At 47.2% G+C, this 21,156-nt stretch overlaps 1 protein-coding gene across 1 annotated transcript in view; it reads left to right on the top strand.

Moving 5' to 3' along the window:
* The window catches only part of SLC8A3 (solute carrier family 8 member A3), a 140,914-nt gene that overhangs the window by 13,709 nt on the left and 106,049 nt on the right, over nucleotides 1–21,156 (top strand). The window contains exon 2 of the mRNA XM_015241471.3: nucleotides 7,287–9,132. Within this exon, the coding sequence (XP_015096957.1) occupies nucleotides 7,349–9,132 (1,784 nt within the window). The 5' untranslated portion in view covers nucleotides 7,287–7,348. The remainder of the gene's footprint in view (nucleotides 1–7,286; nucleotides 9,133–21,156) is intronic.

Here is a 21,156-nt window from a genome sequence, read left to right as displayed (position 1 = left end):
ATGACAATGAATATATATATGTTCATGTATAACTGAAAAATTGTGCTCTACACTGAAATTTGATACAACATTGTAAAATGATTATAAATCAATAAAAAATGTTAAAAAACAAAAACAAAAGAAAACCCTATACTGAGTGGAAATCCCTCAGGGAGTTTCAGTAAGAGTGTAGAAGATGGATGTGTAAACAGATAAGCCCAGGTCAATGTGGCAATGTGTGACACGTGCTTCACTGGAAATCAGAGTGCTCGGGCAACATGACGGGGAGTAAATGACTCATTTTGAAGGTGGGGGAAGAGGGCATTATCAAGGAAGACTTCCCAGAGACAGAGGTTTCTGGGGCCCAAGTTTCTTGACCTAAGGGCTTCAGATTCCTACCCAATTTTTCCACCATCCCTTTTGTCCGCTGGGTTTTCAAAGCGGATTTTGGCATTTGACACACCAAGTTTCGTAGCCCAGCGGTGCCACTTGCTCAGCTAGTGGACCTTGGGTGAATAATTAAATCTTTGGGCCCAAGTCTCCTCATTTCTGAGACAGATAACCTGTCTCACTGTGGGATCCTTAGGTATTAACCAGCAGCTGTAAAAGTGCTAATGCAGTGCCCGCCACCAAAGAGCAGGTACACAATGAATAGATATGTTTATTGTTGCTGCTGTCATTTCTAAAGTCCTTGGTTTATATAAAGCACGAGGGCCATGAGGCTTGCTGGTGCTCCCTGTTCCTGTGTAGTTGTGCCTGGAAGAAGGTCAACAGGATTTTATGACATTACCATATGGTTTGGATGTCTTTAAGGGCTTGGGGTCTTCAAGGAAGGCAAAATATGACACTTGCATGAGATCAGAGAAGCATGAACAGTAAAATATCATATGCCACTACAAGACTCCTGATATTGTGAAGCCGTGTTGTATTGCAGCCACTGCCCACATGGTTTGAGATAGCTGTGCAATGACCAACTTGAGAGCTTCAGGCAGAACGAGATAAAGAGAGTACTTCCCGTCACATCACTGTGGTCAGTTATTCCCATAATTCCTTGCTTGTCTCTATGCCTCATCAGAAGATAGATTCGATAAGGTTGGGGATGTGGTGTAGCTCGTTCATGGCTAGCCTCCCAGTCACTAGCACAGTGCTTGGCCCAAAATGGGCATTCAAAGAGCAGTTGTTTAAAAAAGGGGTTTGATCCAAGATGCTTTTGGTAAATTCAGAATGTGGGCACTCCTTTACTTTTTTGGGGCCCCCTTTTCCTACCACCCTCCCTTAACTTAATCTCTTCTCCTCTGAGGTCTCCTTGGGAACGCCTGGCTCTCAAACTGCTCTGGGCCAGTCTGACTGAAAGGTGTCCCTTCCCTTTTTTGCCGTTTGTGGAGAGGCCCCTGCCTGCAGTCAAAGCCTTTTTGACTCAGAGGAACTATGGTGATTATCCAACCCCATATAAATTTTCTGGATGAGGAAGCTGATGCCCTAAGACGTTCACTGACTCTTCAAAGTCTCCCAGCTCGTTGAGGCACAGGTAGGAAGGAAGTTCTTGCCTCCTGCTTTAAAATTTGGGGCTTGACTGCTGCTCCAGGCTGCCTTGTAGTAGGTAGAGCCTCCAAGCTTGTAGCAAGGACTCCCCATCCAGAAAGACTCCCCCTCCCCTCCCCAGGCCTTTGCTTTTCAAAGGTGTCCCCACACCTGGGGTATATACCAAGCACTGTGGTTAAGGGCATGTGCGCTGGAGTCAGGCTGCCAGAATTCAAATGCTTATTTTTCCACTTACTGACTATGAGTTGGGCAAATTCCTCAACCTTTATGAGCTCAAATTTGCTGATCTGTAAAATGGGCATGATGATAATAACTCACTTTTCCTACATGAAGATTGAAAGAGATCATAATGCATGGAAAACAGCATCATTATGTTTTCCTTGTTCCAGGCGTGGCAGTCCAACTACCTAAGCATCCGAGATCACCTCATTCCTACTCTTGAGAGTGCAGGGAATTTAGTTCCTGTGTTTCTGGGGGAGCATCACCACGGAGAAAACTCTGCAGACTCTGGTCCCCTGTAGGCAGAGGAAGTACAGGAGAAGGTGCAGTGTTCCTGGATTCCGGTGACACGTCAGATCCAGTGCAGCCTGGCTGCACCTAAAACTTTAATGTAAATTGGCTGTGACGCCTGTGCAGGGGCCCAGATTTAGAAGCAGAGCAGGACGAGTCTACCCAGGCTGGTGCTAGGCCCGCAGCAGTGTTCCCATTGGAGAAAGTGGAGGGCGTAGCAGGAGGGAGAATTTGCTCAGTCTGGCCTGGTGGCACTGTTTTATTAATGATCTGGAAGAGCAGAGGAACAGTGACTTTAATTAAATTTGCCAGTGATATTAAAAGATGTCAGGAGCCACTGCTGAGGACACAGACACCTTGCAGATGGCCCCGGGGGCGTTAGGAAAATAGTCCAGGAAAGAGATGAGAGACCATGGGCTGAACTGAGGGGACAAAGGGTCATCACATGCAGAATATGTCCTAGGCCCACCTTCTTTGTCTGTATCTGTTCTGTTTCCAATAGATTTCTAACTGATCTTCCTGCGTTAGTTTTGTTCTTCCTCCAGCCATCCTAAACCCTTTAGCCAAATTGCTTTTTCCCGAAATACAAGTCAGACCATGTCATTCTCCTGTTCAGAATCCTGTCATTGGCTTTTCACTGTACTTGGGGTAAAATCCTATCTTCTCTGCCTGGCATATAAGACTTGGCATGAATTGGGTCCTCCCTCCATGTCCAGCCTCATCTGCTGCCCCATCCTGCCTCACTCTGAATTCCTCACAATCCCATGCGCACGGCTCCGTGTTTTAGCTTGGGCTGTTCTCTTTGACTCAAAAACCCTTCCCACTTTCCCTTCCTTCCTTCCTTCCTTCCTTCCTTCCTTCCTTCCTTCCTTCCTTCCTTCCTCCCTCCCTCCCTCCCTCCTTCCTTCCTTTCTTCCTTCCTTTCTTTTTCTTTTCTTTTCTTTTCTTTTCTTTTCTTTTCTTTTCTTTTCTTTTCTTTTCTTTTCTTTTCTCTTTTCTTTTCTTTTCTTTTCTTTTCTTCTTCCTTTTCTTTCTTTCTTCCTTTTCTTTCTTTCTTTTTCTCTTTGACTAAAGCCCACTCTTGCTTAAAGACTCATTTCAGGGATCACCTCCTTCAGAACGCCTCCCTGAATCCCCAGGCTGGCTCAGTGCCCTCCTCGTGTTCGGCAACATTCTGCCCACACCTTCCCTGATGATAGTAAAATTGCCCATGTGTGCGGCTATCCGCCCCTGCTAGACAGTACCTTCGAGGACAAACCCTGCATCATTTTTTATTTTGCCAACCAGCATCTAGTACCAAGCCTGGCAAAACACAGGCGTTTGTTATTGTTTGTTGACTGAGCTGACGGGAAGGAGAATATTCGGATGGGAGACTACATCGGGCAACCAGACACCCCCAGGAAACCTGGGGACCAGGCAACTCTACCAAATGGCTGGTGTGTCCCGTGGGGCTCTGTGGTGCAGTCATATTGCTTCTAAGTCCACCGAAGACTAGAAGTTGACTAGGGCTCTTGGACATTCTGCAACAAATTGGGAATCAGTAAAGTGGAATGGTTAAAACCGTAAATTTTATGTCTTCTGTGTGTGAGCTCACAATAAGCACTTACAAGAGTCAGTTACTATTATTGATATCTTCCTAATTTGGGACAGTTCTAGGAGGGGTCTGAAGCTGGTCATTATCCCTGAGTATGCCTTAAGACTGACTAAGAGCCTTCTGGAACCACTGAAGGTCACTTGGGTCTCTAAGGGGCTGCGGTGGACCCCCCAGGAGATTAGGATCTGTCTCAGTTGGTGTCTGGGGCTGGGGCAAGGGCACAAATAAAATGACCGTTGGCTTGCTCATCAGAGACATCCCCTCCCCCTCTAACTTCTCAGGCAGAAACCATCTCCTGGCAGGGCTGGAAAGAACTAGGCATCCGTGGGTCATTTTCCACCTTCAGTTCCAAAAACTCAGTGCAGGCATTTCCTAGTCATGTTCTTGCCTTGTTTTCTTTTGTCCTTTCCTTCAGTTCATTTGTTTTCTCAGGGAACATTCTTTTCAAACTGACCTCTGATTCTGACCCCATATAGGAGAGTCCCCATAGAGCCTTGTCACCACAGGTATTGGCAGGACCAAGGGGAACAAAGACCACGATCTGCCTTCATTCTCTCAGTGGGTGAGATAAGCAGGAGTCCTTGTCCCACGTTAACCGGGATAACTACTGCCTCCATGTTCCACGTCCGTTGCCTGCAGCAGGCCAGCCCTCTTCCCTAACCTGTGGATAGCCCGCCCCTGTGGGGTTGGCCAGCCACACAGCTGCCACCGCCTGTCACCATGTCGGCTCTTGATGAAAGAGCCGCTCCAGCTGTGCCCACCTTCTGTCTTCCCCTGCATGGGGCTTATCAGAATTCACAAAGGGTTGGGTTTTCAGAGATCAAGGCAAGGAGCCAAGATCCGACTCTGTCCACATTTCTTCCTGGTGGATAAATGCCAAGCCCATAAATAGGGGCTCTGTGTTCCTCACAGACTCTGTGAGCTTTCTGAGCCTTGGAATATAAATGCTGAACACCTTCAACTGCGCTACTCTTCCACAGCCCTTCTCATGGCTTCTCCTCGGCGTGAGGTCAGAGCCCCAAGAACCTGCTGGGATGACCCATGATACCTGGACTAACGGTGAATGTGGGCCTCAGTAGTTGGCTGCCATTCTGGGGAATATGAAACCAAGTTAATCCACAGAGCCCATTGGAAGGAAGGCCTTCAGGATTACAGTAGGCACCAGGCTGTGCTGTGACCCAAAGGGAATTTCTCTTTGAGTACAAGCCTTTACAGAGGTCCTACAGAGCCTCGAAAATCTAGTCAGGATCTGTCCATGAGATCTCTCTATTTTTCCCTAGAGCAAATGGCTACAATTCAGATCATAAAATGACTTGAATGAAGGCTGATTTCTGATTGTTCGCCTGCTCAGGCTGCCATAACAAAATACCGTAGACTGAATGGGTTAAACAATAGAAATGCATTTTCTTACGGTTCTGGAGGCTGGGATTTCAAGATCAAGATCCTGGCCAATTCGGTTTCTGGAGAGAGGTCTCTTCCTGGCTTGCAGCTGGCTACTTTCTCCCTATATCCTCATATAAGGAGATCTCTCTCTCTCTGATCTTCTCATAAGGCCACGAATCCTATTGGATTAGAACTCCACCCTTATGACTTCATTTAACCTCAATTACCTCCTAAATCCCCTGTCTTTAAATAAAGTCACATTATGGATTAGGGCTTCAATGTGTGAATTTTGGAGGGGTCACAATTCAGGTCATAGCACCGAGAAAGCTTCCCTTAGAGCCACATTTATTTATTCCAGAATGTACATTAATTGAGCATCTACTGACTACCTACTTAGGATGCATGATAAACAGAGTAGACATAGTCTTTGCCTTTGTCATTCATAGTTTAATGAATAAGTGAATCATTAATCAAATAACCCCACAAATACCCATGTAATTTCAAAACTTTACCATTTATGCCACGAAGGAAAAGTAAAGAAGGAGTTGACTGTTTTTAGGGTGAGGGAAAGTTCTTCTGAGAAGGTGACACTTAAGCTGAGACCTGAAGCATTGTTAAGAGTGGGGGTACAAGAAGACACAGTCATTTTGGTCATGGATGGTGTCATGTGCAAAGGTCTTGAGATGGGAAATAAGTTGGTGTAATCCAGGACCTGATGTGAAGGCCATTATTGCTGACATGCAGGGAGAGGGACAGTGACAAGAGATGAAGGGGGCAGAGGAGGAAGAAGGTAGCTCATGCGAGGCTTGGCAGGTCACGGTAAGGAACCTGGTCATTATATCAAGAACAAGGGGAAACGGCTGAAGGGCTTCAACTAGGGAGGTGATGGAGTAGGTTTGGGTTTTGTTTTTTTTTTTAAGATGACTATGGCTGTATGAGGAAATGGGGTAGAAAACAGCAAGCATTGGAGTGAGTTCAGTTAGGATGCTATTGCAGTAGATTCTTCTAGTGGGGAGTGATGGTGGCTTGGGCTGTGTTGGTGGAGATGAGATGGGGGAGAGTTGACAGGACTCAGCGCTGGACCAGATAAGAGACGTGAGGGAGAGAAAGGCTTGCGGACTAACAGTGGTTTTCTGGCATGAGAAACTGGGTGGATGGACGTGCTGTTTTCTGAGCTGGGGAACAGCAGAGAAGGAGGAGGAGCGGGTAGGGAATGGCAGCATTCCTTCATTACTAACAGTACCCTACATGGTTGTAGCAGAAGTGGGAAAATGCAAAAATTGCTTTTTTTTTAGGTATTGAATGTGCATTCTCATTCCATCTGAATGAGGAAATGAGTAGAAAGGCAATAAGCTGAAAGATGAGTCTATAGTTTTGGTTGAATTTCTTCCCATTATTCTGAACTCACGCTCACCTTTTGGTGCCTTGAGGCCAGCAAATGAGGCTGCATTTCACCCTGAAATCTTGCCTGCAGTTTCAAAAAGACTTATTTCAGAGCCACTTGCATGTTATTTATAGGGATTTCTACCACTTGGCCCCGTTCTGTGTTTGGTGTTTGGAATTTGAGTGGCTGGCTGATCCTCATCTTCCTGTAACTGGATGCCTAAACTCTTTCATAAGCATGTTTTGCTGAAGGTCCACGGGCTGCTGTGGACTGGGTCTTGGGCACAGCTTACAGGGCCTCGGGCGATCTACATGGCAGGTCGTATTCACTACAGAATCAGCTCTTGATTTCCCAAGCAGTCTCAGAATCACAGCTCACCTCCATAAATTTCTCATCTGGGGAAGTAATTTTTCCCAACCAGGCTCTGCTGCACCCAGAGTCAGGTGCTATATCTGGGTTCAGTTCAGTATGTACTCTTGCAAACCTATGTTGTGCAAAATTCTTGAGTATCTTGAGTCTGATGATGGTGTGGTAGGGAAGGCTTAAAACTCTAGAAACAGTGTCTGTAGGGATGAAGATTTTAAGTTGATTCCTGAGAACTCTCACAGATAGCAGAGGGTTTGGGAGTCAGGACTAGAAGGGTATCGCTTAAGTTTCCATTACCAGTATTCCCAGTGTTTTAAGCCATTTTTCAACTGAGTCTACCAGATGGTCCTGAGGACAGAACAGCTATTTGTGCCTCTCGGTGACATCTATTTTTCCAAGTGAGAGACTGCCCCGTATGTCAGTGCAATATGTCGCTCAGGGTGAAGAATCAGTTTGTATTGGTGGGAACCTGCCATTTGCTGTCCTCCTTATCCCTTATGCCTTTTCTGCCTCTCTGGTCTTTTCTAGGTCTCTGGCCTGTCAGGAGGACCCCTGGTGCTGCGGTGCAAGCCAGCGGCTAAGTCTCGTGTATGGCGTGGTTAAGGTTGCAGCCTCTCACCTCTGCCTTCCTCCATTTTGGGCTGATTACTTTTGTGCTCTTCCTGAACGGTCTTCGGGCAGAGGCTGGCACCTCAGGGGATGTGCCCAGCACAGGGCAAAACAATGAGTCCTGTTCAGGGTCATCGGACTGCAAGGAGGGGGTCATCTTACCAATCTGGTACCCGGAGAACCCTTCCCTTGGTGACAAGATTGCCAGGGTCATTGTCTACTTTGTGGCCCTGATATACATGTTCCTGGGGGTGTCCATCATTGCTGATCGCTTCATGGCATCTATTGAAGTCATCACTTCTCAAGAGAGAGAGGTGACTATCAAAAAGCCCAATGGAGAGACCAGCACAACCACGATCAGGGTCTGGAATGAAACTGTCTCCAACCTGACCCTCATGGCCCTGGGTTCCTCTGCTCCTGAGATCCTCCTCTCTCTAATTGAGGTGTGTGGTCATGGGTTCATTGCTGGTGAACTGGGACCTTCTACCATTGTGGGCAGTGCAGCCTTCAACATGTTCATTATCATTGGCATCTGTGTCTACGTGATCCCCGACGGAGAGACTCGCAAGATCAAGCACCTACGAGTCTTCTTTGTCACTGCTGCTTGGAGCATCTTTGCCTACATCTGGCTCTATATGATCCTGGCAGTCTTCTCTCCTGGTGTGGTCCAGGTTTGGGAAGGCCTCCTCACTCTCTTCTTCTTTCCGGTGTGTGTCCTTCTGGCCTGGGTGGCAGATAGGCGACTGCTCTTCTACAAATACATGCACAAAAAGTACCGTGCAGATAAACACCGAGGAATCATCATAGAGACTGAGGGTGACCACCCCAAGGGCATTGAGATGGATGGGAAAATGATGAACTCCCACTTCCTAGACGGGAACCTGGTGTCCCTGGAAGGGAAGGAAGTGGATGAGTCCCGCAGGGAGATGATCCGGATTCTCAAGGATCTGAAACAGAAGCACCCAGAGAAGGACTTAGATCAGCTGGTAGAGATGGCCAATTACTATGCTCTTTCCCATCAACAGAAGAGCCGTGCCTTCTACCGGATCCAAGCCACTCGGATGATGACTGGCGCAGGCAATATCCTGAAGAAACACGCAGCAGAACAAGCCAAAAAGGCCTCCAGCATGAGCGAGGTGCATGCAGATGAGCCTGAGGACTTTGTCTCCAAGGTCTTCTTTGACCCATGCTCTTATCAGTGCCTGGAGAACTGTGGGGCTGTACTCCTGACAGTGGTGAGGAAAGGAGGGGACACGTCCAAGACCATGTACGTGGACTACAAAACAGAGGATGGTTCTGCCAACGCAGGGGCTGATTATGAGTTCACAGAGGGCACTGTGGTCCTGAAGCCAGGAGAGACCCAGAAGGAGTTTTCCGTGGGCATCATTGATGATGACATTTTTGAGGAGGACGAACACTTCTTTGTGAGGTTGAGCAATGTTCGCCTAGAGGAGGAGCCGCCAGAGGAGGGGATGCCTCCAATAGTACTCAATAGTCTTCCCTTGCCTCGGGCTATCCTGGCGTCCCCTTGTGTGGCCACAGTCACGATCTTGGATGATGACCATGCAGGCATCTTCACTTTTGAATGTGACACGATTCATGTCAGTGAAAGTATTGGTGTCTTGGAGGTCAAGGTTCTGCGGACATCAGGTGCCCGGGGCACAGTCATCGTCCCCTTTAGGACAGTAGAAGGGACAGCCAAGGGTGGTGGAGAGGATTTTGAAGACACATATGGAGAGCTGGAATTCAAGAATGATGAAACTGTGTAAGTAACCTTTCCACATCCGATCTCTCTCCATCCCTTGCCACCTCCTTCTCTCCTTCTGTACCACTCTTTAAAACTTTTCCTTGTATCCATGTTAATGTCAAACTTTGGTTCCATCACAGGTGTGCAGAATCAGCAGACACTACTGCCAGGTTCTGCTTCCAAACTCTCCTTTAGTCTTTTCACTTTAAATTATTTTGGGGCAAGGAATCCCATGGCAGAATCTAGGGACACAGAACATGTTGTCCACTAAAACTCAAAATGATGGCTGGTGGAGGTGTGGGATGACTTCTAGAAGTTCTGCTGTCAGATTTGGGGGAATTTTTGGACTAAGCAAGAGCTAGGAGACGATTTGGGTCTCTCCTTCCTCCTCTTCTCATTCCAAGGGCTTACATGAGCTTTGAAGTCAATCTTTTCCATTCTGAGACAGTGATAACCCAATCAGGACATCCTCAACAAAGTAAGTGACATTGGCTCCCCCCACCCCTAGTACCACTTTGCAGTTGTATTGTATAACCAGATTTCAGGCACCTTTCCTTCAATTTAGAAATTGCAAAATTGGTTAAAACTTGGCAGTCTCTTTAGACACCAGTAGGCTAGTTTATAGTGTGAGGCTCGCCCAGTCTAGGTGAGATGAGTCACTATGGTTTGGGTCCTGAAGGTATCTTGGAGAAGCAGAGCCCAGGGCAGCGGCCACCTGTCTTAGTCACAGGTCTAAGTTCCAAAATCTGGCTAAGCAGTGAAGGAGAAGCCTCTTAGAAACTGGGGGGGAAAAAAAAAACATCTTCTGTGTGGCCATTTCTCTTCACAGTCCAGAATTCTCCTAAAATACTTCTCATGTTACCACCCCACGTAGTCCTTCAGACACTGTGAGTCTTACACTTCCGTTGCCTCTGTCACTCTGAGGCCTCTTGTACTGGGTGTTCTGTTCTTTTCTCGAATGGATATCTTTGAAGAAGAAAGCAGATTGACTTTCCCCAGGACTTTCAGCTTATGAGAGGGGAGGCTTTCCAGGGTGGTCAAGAGGGGCGGGGATGAGAAAGGGGAACTTTGTCTCTGAATTCCTGTTCACGTCCACAAGCAGTAAGCAGTAGAAGGTGTGGAGAACAAAAGGGGCATAGAGAAAGTGGGGGATGTCAGCCACTCCAAGAACCTGCTAAAGACACTTCCAATGGGAAATGAAAACTCTCATCTGTAAAGTGAGAATAACAATACTTTCCTTGACAAGAGGCAAGGTGAGATCTTTTTGCAGTTTCTCCCAGCTCTGGGACTTTTCTGAGCAAGGGACATAGGTGTTCAATGTAGGTCATACTTGCACTAGCCAAAGATGGAACAGGGGATATTGTCCCCTGAAGTGAAATAGCCACTGATAAATTGATTTATTAGAGCTCTGTTCAGTCATTTTGCTGGGAAGGATAATGACTTGTTAGCATAAGAAAAAACCTGTACCTTCTGGAGAATACTGTCCAGTTATATGTGCTCTGGGGAGAGCGTTTATACGTACAAATGAGAGACAGGCCCTTCCGTCTCTTGGCAGGAAGAAACACGCCATGAAATTTCACACGTATATATGCCAATGTCAGTATATAAGAGGTTATTGTCAGGCATTGAATAGCATCAAGACCACAGCATTAGCCGTAATTGGACAGACTTGTAGTTCCTTCTATTCAGTACTTATCTACCAAGGGAGCCGAAGGGTAGTTTTTGAGAGGTCCAAAGCTTGGATCCCAATTTCTTCATTTCATTAATAATCAATTTGTGCACCTAAGATCTCTGAATATCACTCATCCTTCCTCAAACCTATTTGTGTTTTCAGCTTGAATACCATCTTGGTGTAAATGACCCTTATGAATGATCACTTCTGGGTGGTGCTGGTGCTAAATGTATATCGACTTCCACACGTTTGAGATGCCAGTCCAGGTGTTCTAGGGTTTCCCATCTGTTCCTTTGCGTCGTATTTTAGACTTCAATAGACTTTAGACTGCCCTTTTGGTTTCCTTCATTGCAAAAGAATAAGCCCAAAGCCTGCTAGTCTTTTCTCACAAAGGGAGCCCTACCTTTGATACTTTAAATTGTAATTTTACAACTAGAGGCAGTATGATGTGGCAAAAACAAACAAACAAACAAAAACCATGGGCTTTAAGTACAGTGTTCTGGGTTATTCTGGCTCGACTACTGATTTAACGATGCAGTGAGGAAATTTTATTAACTTATGAGATTATTTCCTCATTGGTAAGATGAGAATAAAAATGTCTGTCTTACAGAGCTGTTACAATGATTCAAGATATTATATACAGTGTTCCCTGAACATGGTATATGCTCAGTAAACATGGCCAGTAATTAAGAGTATTCTACAGAAGACACAATTGAGGTAATCAGGTTACTTGGATCTCTGTGTGACTCTAATTAATAAGCATGATAGTTTTTAGGTTACCATGAAGATCACCAATTGAAACTCATCAAATATTAGAGCCAGAAAGGACCTTAGACTATCTCCTAGAGAAGTGCCTCTCAAATGTTAATGTGCTTATGAGCCCCCAGGGATCGCACTGAAATGCAGATTATGATTGAAAAGGTCTAGGGCAGGGCTTGAGATTCTGCATTTCTAATAAGCCCTGATGCTGCTGGCCCCAGGTTAGAGTTGAAAGGCTCTAATACTCTTGATCAAACCGTGAAACCCAGGAAGGAACGTGGCTTTTCAAAGGACTTGCATAATTGGGTCACGAATGCTTGCTTCCCAGTTCCAGTGTTCAGCTCCATCTTAGCTAGACTCTAGCCTTTGCCCTGAGACCCTGCTAATTGCAATGCCAATCTGGAAACTGAAATGGAAACCCTCGAGGTACTTAGGCAGAAACTGTGTGATGCAATTTCCCTTTCTAACCCGTCCCTCTTGTGTAGTTTTATTTGCCTACCAAGCCTGGTAGCATTGGCAATTTTGCCCTCACCATACTCCTCTGAATCTATTCCAGTTGAAGCCAGGCCTGTGCTCTATCATTAATATTAGATCCGTGAACTCACTCGTTTGGTTTTATGCTTTACTTCTTCAAAGAGGTCCTTAGCACCAGGGTAGGATGGAAAAACCTGAACTTTGGAGTCTGACAAACTGATGTGAATCCATCACCCACCAGCTGCGTAGCTTTAACAGGTCACTTCGATTGTCTGAGTGCCAGATATTTTGTTGGAATGATAGGAACAATAATGTCTATCCTTCAGGATTGTGATAAGTGCTACTTACAAACATAAAGAAAATGTACCTTTAGCACAGTGTCTGCTCACAGAAGGTGCTCAGTCGTTCGGCAAACATGATGTATCTGTTCCATACTAGGTTCACGACTAGGTATTGGAGGTACATAAGTGACTACAACAGGCTGGCATTTCAGCTCTCAAGGACCTCATTCTCCGGTGGAGAGGGTACAGGGTATAAAGGCAAGTCAGAACACATGGGACAAGTGATGTGGTTAAGTTCAATGAAAGGGGAATGCAAGCTCCTCGCTGTGTGTGGGACCTTTGCTGACGATACAGAAGTGAAGCAGATGAAGTGGGGATGGGTACATGCTTACTTTAAACCCAGGTTACAGTGAACTCGGGACATTTGAGAGGGATGCTGTTGGCATCTTCGTGATCTAGAAGAATCCCCGCCCTTGTGGCTACCACTGCAGCACATCACGGGCACTCTGGCCTCAGAGCCCACCACCGATAATAACGAAACCTCACCGAGATACCGGGGCTTGCCGGCACATACGCCTCACCCAGTAAACATGTGACTGGCTCCTGCACTCACAGCACTCCTCTGCAAAATAAGATTATTGTGGCTCATCGACCTTTGGGGTCTCTGGGAATAGTCAGAGCCACAGATGTCAAATATGCAAATGCCAAGATCTACTATAATTAAATAGCATAGGCCTCCTTCGGAGAAGGGTGGAGTATTAGCTGTACCACACATTTCCCAACAAAATTAGAACGTTAAAACTGGAAGGTATCTGACCTCTCCTTTTTACAGATTATGAAGCTGAGACTTAGAGATGCAGAGTGACTTGTCCGAGGTCACACAGGTAGATATGATCAATTTCATGTCTACTGATTTCATGTCTCCACCTCCCGATTTGGACTTTTCCATTTTATTTTTATCCATCAAAATGTTAACTTTGGAAAGAATATGGAAATTCTTGAGTGAGAGATGCCCTGGAAGTGCACATCCAGGAGTATTATGTAACTAATGTCTTAACTAAGAGGAATTATATGTTATGGACTGTTTTTAATCTCTTGGTTCACCTTGAAACTGTTCAGGAAGAAAACTATTGAGCCCCTAGAAAATTTTTAAGAAAGCTTTATCTTAGTGATCTTTCACTGAAAAAAGGTGACAGGTATAGCTGAGGCATCTTTTGGTGATGGTAAACTTCAAGCTAGACCTTGTTCCATGAGATAATGAAATTTTTTCAGAACGATGCAGGCCATTCTCTCCCAGGGGTGTTTGCTCTGTAAAGTTTCAGCTCCCAAGGCACTCCAGCAAAACCTATACAATTCCAGAGTTATCAGGACACAGTTTTTACATTCTCCAAGCTGACTAAAACACAGTGGGCTTTTTTCTTTTCCTTTGGCTCAGCAGGGTGATAGGATGGTCTCTTTCTGGCCTCTGGGGAAGATTATTTGCCTCTCAAATGCCCTTTCTGTGCTTGAGAAAAGTTACAAGCTGTGTGCTGAGTGAGGGTGGGCGTGCGGCGGACGTAGTGATGCTTCTCCCTTACTTTCTCTTTCCTCCTGCCTTCCGTGCCTGATTTCCAGTAACAAGGTCCTCTTTAGCCCTAGGTAAACAGTCAGCCACCAGGACCATGGGTTCGTGGAACTCACAGAGAGCTGTGTGCTTGGCTCAGAGTGGTCCTGAAGAAGAGACTCCATGTCTAAGCCAGTTGTTGAATGAGGGTGGGGGATTTAACAGTGAAATATTTCAAGTAGGATTGTTCACCTACAACTCTCCCTCTTCTGGGCCTAAAGGAGTGACTAAAGGCAAGGCGGACTTTTTAGCAGAAGCTTTGGGTGTTGTGCCCAGAAAGGTCCCAGGTCCTGATAAATTTTCTTTCTTTTCTTCTTAGTTACTGAAATTGCCAAAGAACATAGCTAAGAATGATATATTCCAACTCCAGGATCCATAAAGCACCTCAAGTGTACTTAAACCTTACACGTCTGTAACAGTCTCCAGGAAGTCCAGAGCCTTCCCAGTTAATTTGTTTTAGGGCTTAAGGGTGCAGTATCCCTGGTAACAATGGATCTGGCAAAAGCCCTTGTACCTGACTTGGTCAGGGACCATATACAGCAGAGCATCCGATGTGCCAGACCTTGGTTTTCTCACATTGGTCTGCCCTCTGCTAGGAGATAGCTCAGTGGTGCAGGGGTAGAGATTCCACCAGGGTGAATGTCAGGTTGGGTTTGTGGAGAAAGGCACACCACGATTGGAGATGTTCACATGGCCCGCCAGACAGAAGATGAAACAGTCTTAGCCACAAAGCAGGCTCTCCTGGGCGCTGCTTGGAATGATGCTAGCTGGGGCTTCAGGCAATAATAAGGGACTGATGATGGAGATCCTGCCATGGGCCTTGCTTAGTTCGTCTCGACTTTCCTGGCTCTTAAGGTCAGTTTCCTCACTCACTCAGAAGCATGATGGATACGGATGCTTGGGCAAAGTGAGGTGGATGAATGGGGAGGACTCTTCCTTGTCGTCCAGTCTCTCATCAACTTCCCAGATGTATTTGGAAGGTCACTCATGTCTTCTCCACCCCTGGGCTGTGGCCCTGTCGACTCCTTGAGGAAGGGAGTAGAACTCAGAGCTGTGGTCTTCAGCGTATTCGAGGTGGTGTTTTCTTGTTGTTGTTTTTGTTGTTTTTTGAGAGAAACTAAACTGTGCTTCCAGAATCCAACCAGAAGTCCTGGCATAGAGCCAGTAGTATGTAACTGAGAGGTTACATACTGCAAACAGAGCGAAGTCCCCATATTTAAACTCTGTGCTGTCCAGAAACATTTTGCAGGAATCAAATGCTGTGAGGATTTTGCTGAAAGACCATGAAGGAAAGCCCTAGGTAAACATACTCAGGTGACGTGATAGTTTTCATTCACAGGAATTCTATTCCCACCCCTACCACCTCCGAGGTACCCAAGGAGGACGTTATCTGGATAAGTCGAGAAGGAGATAAAGTTGAAAGTAAAATTTATTCTTTGTGGAAGAATTTGTTTTTCTGAAAACTGAGCCATTGCTAGGTATATGTATATACTGGAGTTCAGTTATCAACATGGCACCATCCTGACTCCCTCTAGCTAAGGGTCAGCATGTATGGACATTAACCTGTCCTTGGCCTGAGCCCAGTTCATTTACCACTTGGTGGCAAGGTGGGTCATGAAGAACCAGTTAGTTATGATACAGAGAACATTCTATTGTAGGTTCTTTCATTGGTGCTTTCAAAATCAGTGCCATCTTGACAGTGACTACTCAGAATTTGGCTATGAAACGAATTACAGATTACAGAGGACTAATACTGCCATTTCTCCCTAGTGGTCCATCTTTTTTCCCGAGCTCTTGGTGTTGACTTGTCTACTTTTTGGTTTTCCCCTCATATACCCCACGTGGCTTCTCTGTGATTCGTGGTGATGTAGGATGTTGCTCTGCCACCTTCCCTAGGGGTAACCGTGGCCCTGGCTGCAGATCTTCTATGAGTTCACTGTATTGCCCTGCTTGTACCTTCCTTTCTGTTTGTAAACCCTTCTCTTACGCTTGCCCTCTCTCCTAGATGTCCTCTGCTACATCTTTTCCTCCTCTGCTGTATGTGCTCCAGGAGCTGCAGGTGCTGGTGCGGTGGATTCCGAATCATTCCTGCTCGCATGCAGTGCCTTCCTCCCTGCTTCCTTTAGTCCTGTCTCCTCTTTTATTCCTATCATTTCCCCTACATCCCCTTCCTTCACACCATTGGCATCTGTGCTTGGATTGCCTTCTGTCTACTGTCTGATCTATGATTTCTTCAAGTGACCAAGAACGAACTGTGAGTATCCCTTAAGAAAGCTTGTCATTTAGACAGAAAGGACTTGCCTCCTGATAACGCCGAGAAGACTGCTATCTCCCGGGAAACAAACCACTCACTCTGATGCTCTTTTCTTCCTTCACCACAAAGTGTTTGATTGTAAGTTGAGACCAGAGGGTTGAATTATGAGGCTCCAGCACAGACTGGAGGAGCTGGTATCAGAAAGCCATCTGAGGCTGAGGTAGCCCTAAGGACCACCTTCTCTTTCTGATGCTCTGGGCCACGTGGTCTCTGTCTCCCGGCATCTCTGCTTCTCTCTGTGGCCTTCTCCCTTATTGCTTCTGGCTTATAGTGCTACCTCACAGACCAACAGTCCTATCTCGTGGCTCCTCTCTCCATATATGCTCTCAGCTCCTACCTGGAAAGATCTTTCTGTTCTTCTAGCTCAGATTCTCAATCTGTTGTCACCCTCCCCTGCCTTTTGGGTCCAACCTAACTATATCAAAGGCCACTGGCCAGATACGTGGTTGCCCTGTGTCAAGCCAAGGTCCCCCCACACCCTCAACTTGACAGTTAATCTACGGTAACTGGGTGGTGGGGTGGGAAAATGAAGTTGCCATGGCATTTCCATGATAAGCTACCTAAGCAGTTAGGTCTCCAAGTGGTAAACAGTGTCACTTAGAAGGCAGTCCCAGGTCAGACAGTCATCTGTCACCTCAAAACTGACACAGCATAAGAGATTGCAGTGCCTCAAAGAGCACTGATTTTACAGTGGTCTGTGAGGGGGCAGTGGGCTGGAGAGCAGGAGAAGTAGCCACCTCTGGAGCCCGCAGTCCCATCCTGTCCATCAAGCTGACCGCAGCCTCAGCAGCCAAGATGAAACTGGCTTCTACCCAGAGCAACAGAAAGCATTCCTAGTCGGTGATGCTCAGTGGCACAGATCTCAAGGCTACCAGGGTCAGTCCTCCCCCTTTGCTCTCTTCTGGTCCGTCCTCTCCAGGAGACTCGCGTCAGAAAGTAATCTGCTGTCATTATAGGTGCACTGTTTGGGTACTGAGTCATTTTCAAAGCCTCTTCTGGGTTTGGGTTTCCAAGCAGCCTGTGTTCCCGACCAAGACAGAAAGTTTCCCTGCCACTCATGCTCACCAGGGATAGAATGACAGCCTTTCCCTCCCCACCCCTCCCTTGCTAGACAGTTGGTCAGCTGGACTTAACTGGAGCCAGCAGGGACCCCCCCCCCCACCGCCTTTATCTTTGCAACTGTAACTTGATGCCTTTCCGGGAACTCCCCGGAAGCCAGAGTGTTCTTAGCCACAGTGGGGGACTTGGGTGCCCACGTCCCAGGGCACAGGGGCGGGTGTAAAATAGGGCTCTTTTTGTGTCCGCTCCAGTCAGTCCGGAGTGGCTGTCCAGGGGGCCATCTTGGAAAGGACTGGTGAGGCTGTTTCTGGACTCAGTGGTGGGTGTGAGAAGAAAAGCCAAGTCTGCCAACTCTAGCCCTGGGATGAGAGATGCAAAGAACTTCATGGGATGAAGAAAGTAGGAGCCTCCATTTCCCTGAGATGCATGAGTTTGAAGTTGCCACTCTCTCTCCATTACTGGGCCAGTCCTAATGGGAAAAACCTCACTGAATCACTCTCTTCATCCTGCACGACACAGAACTGTCTCCCATTCCCTGGATGAATCCATAGGGACATAAATCCCCACTGGACACATGAAGCAGAAGACTTTATTAGAGCGGAATCTTCCAGAACCCCTGCTAACCTCAAGTGGGGCTTCATAAACCAGACCAGGGGCTCCCGAGCAGCTTCCTGCCACAGGCCATTTTAATTGTCCATCCCCTTGTCATGGAACCCATATTTCACAAGATTTTTAGCTGAAAATTAATGAGATTTCCATTTTTCATAAAATACGTAAAAAGGTAACTGGTGTCACAACCACCAGCTGATACAATTCTAGCGAAAGTAGAGACGAGTGACATTTTAATTAACCTGCGTGGACTGTTGGAAGAAGACAGGCTTTCTATTTTGGGGGTTGTGGAGAGAGCAGTGTGAACACAGCTATGGGCTGACTTTCAAAGGAACTAGCTGCTGTAAAATGCTTCGAAAATATTAGGCGCTAACTGTTTAAAGTTGTTTTGAGGAGGGTGACCCCCTGGGGAGAGAAGAACATTCTGGAGGCTGTGTCAGAGGATAGGACCCCGTGTTGCTCCTCTAGGCTTCAGCATTGTTCAGACCTTGGGGAAAGGTGACTATTACTGCTGTTATTTTTCTTACATCATAGAACGTGTAATATTTGTATGGAAACATAGAATTCCACTTTTGAAAGTAGAGGATTTGTCATACTTCTAGGGCTGATACCACTTTCTTCAGATTAGGTAACTGAGTTTAAGAACTATTAAGTAATTTACCTTGAACACAGAGCTTCGTATCCAGCTTATAAATCACACACTTCTCAACTGCGTTACATATTTTAGCATCAGAATAAGGTCATGAAGCTGAGAGTAGCAGGCTTTCTTCTCTATGGAAAGAGTTAAGAGGACATCCAACACCTCTTCCTTAACAGCAAGAGTTGGCTGTCCTTTAATTCAGGGGCAACTGGGCCCAAGGAATTTGGCAAGGGCCAAGTAAACTCCTTAATGCCCAGCTCAGAAATCTGGACTCATCAGTCTTGACTGCTGGCTCAGACCCACCCTTGCCCAAGCCGGTGCACAGCGGATTCTTGTTTGTGTCGCTTCGTCATCAGGAACTACCAACAGAGGATGCTTTGGCCTGCTGCCTGGGGAAGGGGGCGAGGCTGGCTTAGGGCCGTGTGTTCAGATTGAGGGGGCCTCTTGGTGCTGTGTACGTGGTGGCTGAGGACATCCAGGACCAAGGGTTGGAGAAGAACGGTAAGAAAGAGCAGATGGCTCTTAGCTACAGCCCCTATACAGCCCACGAAAGCCGTCCAAGTCTGTGGGGCCGGGAGCAACAGAGGGGCGGAGGTGGGGAGACGGGTGGCAGTCGCTCAGGGTACAATCAGCAGACGTTCATGGAGCTCATACTGTGGGCTGAGCAGTGAGAAGAGGCACATTTCTGTCTTCAGGGTGTCCCCAGCATGGCAGGGAAGGGAGTGTGGGTGAGAGTTGCTATAGAGGAGGGACCCCCAAGCCTACAGCTACACAGAGACACTTCTTCCTGCCTTTTGTCGGGATTTGATTTGGAATCATTAGAGATGACTTGCACACCCCCTCCTCCAGTCAACTCAGAAGGACTTGTTAAGAAGAAGGGCTGATTGGCTTCGGCCTTTGGGACATGCACAGATAGAAGCTGACGCTGACCTCAGGAGTCAGTGGCCCCCAGGCGGACTGGGTCCTCAGATCAGAGCAGCACCTGGTTCTTCTGCATCACGTATCATAGGGACACAAAGAATGTTGAATGAGTGAATAAATACATGAATGAAAGGAGCGAATTCCTTGCATGTTCTCTAGCTGTGTACCACCTCCAGGTTCAGCAGCCTGGGATGTGGGACCGGAACACATCTCTTAGGTATGAGGACCAGGGAGCACCCGCCATCCCCGCTCTCTGTGCTTTCCTCCTCTCCTCTCTCAGTTTTGAAGAGATCCACGGAGCACTCTGGCTTCATAGCCGAGCTCCCCTACAGCCTGACCCCTGCCCAGCACCAGTTCCTCAGAAGGTCTATTCCTGGGCTGCTCAGCTACCTCTGAGTGCAGGCTGCCTTTGATGCTCTGGAGATACCCTGTAATTCAATTAGGAGCTCCCTCCAGGGAGCATGTAATTATGCCCTATCTGGGACTGGTAATGACAGCCCCCTGCCACTGTGCAGGGAGCTGCCCTGCTCAGCTGCCCAGAACCTTTCACTGGGAGGGAACTAATCTGCTTAGCCCAGATTGGATGCAGTTCTGCACAGCACCTCCCTGAAGGCCTCAGAACTGAGTCCCCACTAGCAGAGAGGGCTGCCGTCGGGGAACCTGAGGGTTCACTCCGTTCTTCCCTGCTCTCTGCCGTGAGTCCCCTGCCCGGGATTGTTCTTGGCTGAGTGGGAGGCTGAGAGAGCTCCACTCTCCTCTCAGAGCCAGCCCACCAGCATGCCCCCAGCCCTCTTGGGCTTAGAAGGGAGATGAAAGGAGATTGAAGATGTTTGCCTTTTTCCCACATTAGTTTGGGGAACGGGGGTGTAAGATGAACAGAGTTACCCAGCATTTTACCTGGATAGTTCAAACATCGCCCTTTGAAGGGGGAAGGGGTCTGGTCTATTTTGAGCTATGGGGGAAGAAGCTGCCTTAGTTCTCTGCATGACTTTCCTCCATTGGCCTTGATTTCTGTGAAATGTTTTAGACGCAGGGGTGCTGCCTCAGTCTGACATGGCCACTGCTCAAGTGGTCTTTCCCCTCCACCTCCCTGCCAGCATTGAGGCTGGCCTGAGCCCTCCTCTTGAGGAGCCCAAATTCTCTCCTTGCTGTTATGTGCAATCTGCCAGAAATGCCATGGGCAAACTGAACTGGGCTGAAGAGCGTCCTCTCCCTCCTGTGTCTACCCAGAACCTCAGAACGTGACCTTGTTTGGAAGTAAAGACTCTGCAGATGTAATCAGTTACAGTGAGGTGGCACTCAGTTAGGGTGGGCCCTAAGAAGGCCATGTGACGACAGGGATGAAGTTGCAGACTGATGCAGCTGCAAGCCTAGGGATTGCTGGCAAATACTAGAAGCTAAGAGAGAAGCATGGAATAGGTTCCCCGCAGAACCTCCGAGGGAGGAACCAATCTGCTAACAACCTTGATTTCAGGCTTGTAGCTTCCAGACCTGTGGGAGAATAAGTTTCTGGTGTTTTAAGCCACCGAGCTTGCAATAAATTGTTACAGCAGCTGCAGGAAGCTAATACCCATGCCTTGCATCATGCCTGCTCCAGACTTCAGTGAGTGAAGGGTGTCACACTGATGGTCAAAGGCCTGGTGTGAGAAGAGCATTGCCGGCGGGGTTAATGGTCCTCAGGACACTGACCCACAGCTCCTGAGGTGGAAG

This window comes from Vicugna pacos, chromosome 6 (genome assembly GCF_048564905.1).
Source record: "Vicugna pacos chromosome 6, VicPac4, whole genome shotgun sequence".
Taxonomy (NCBI): domain Eukaryota; kingdom Metazoa; phylum Chordata; class Mammalia; order Artiodactyla; family Camelidae; genus Vicugna; species Vicugna pacos.
Note: the sequence above shows the minus strand (reverse complement) of the source record. Positions and strands in the feature narration are given on the sequence as shown.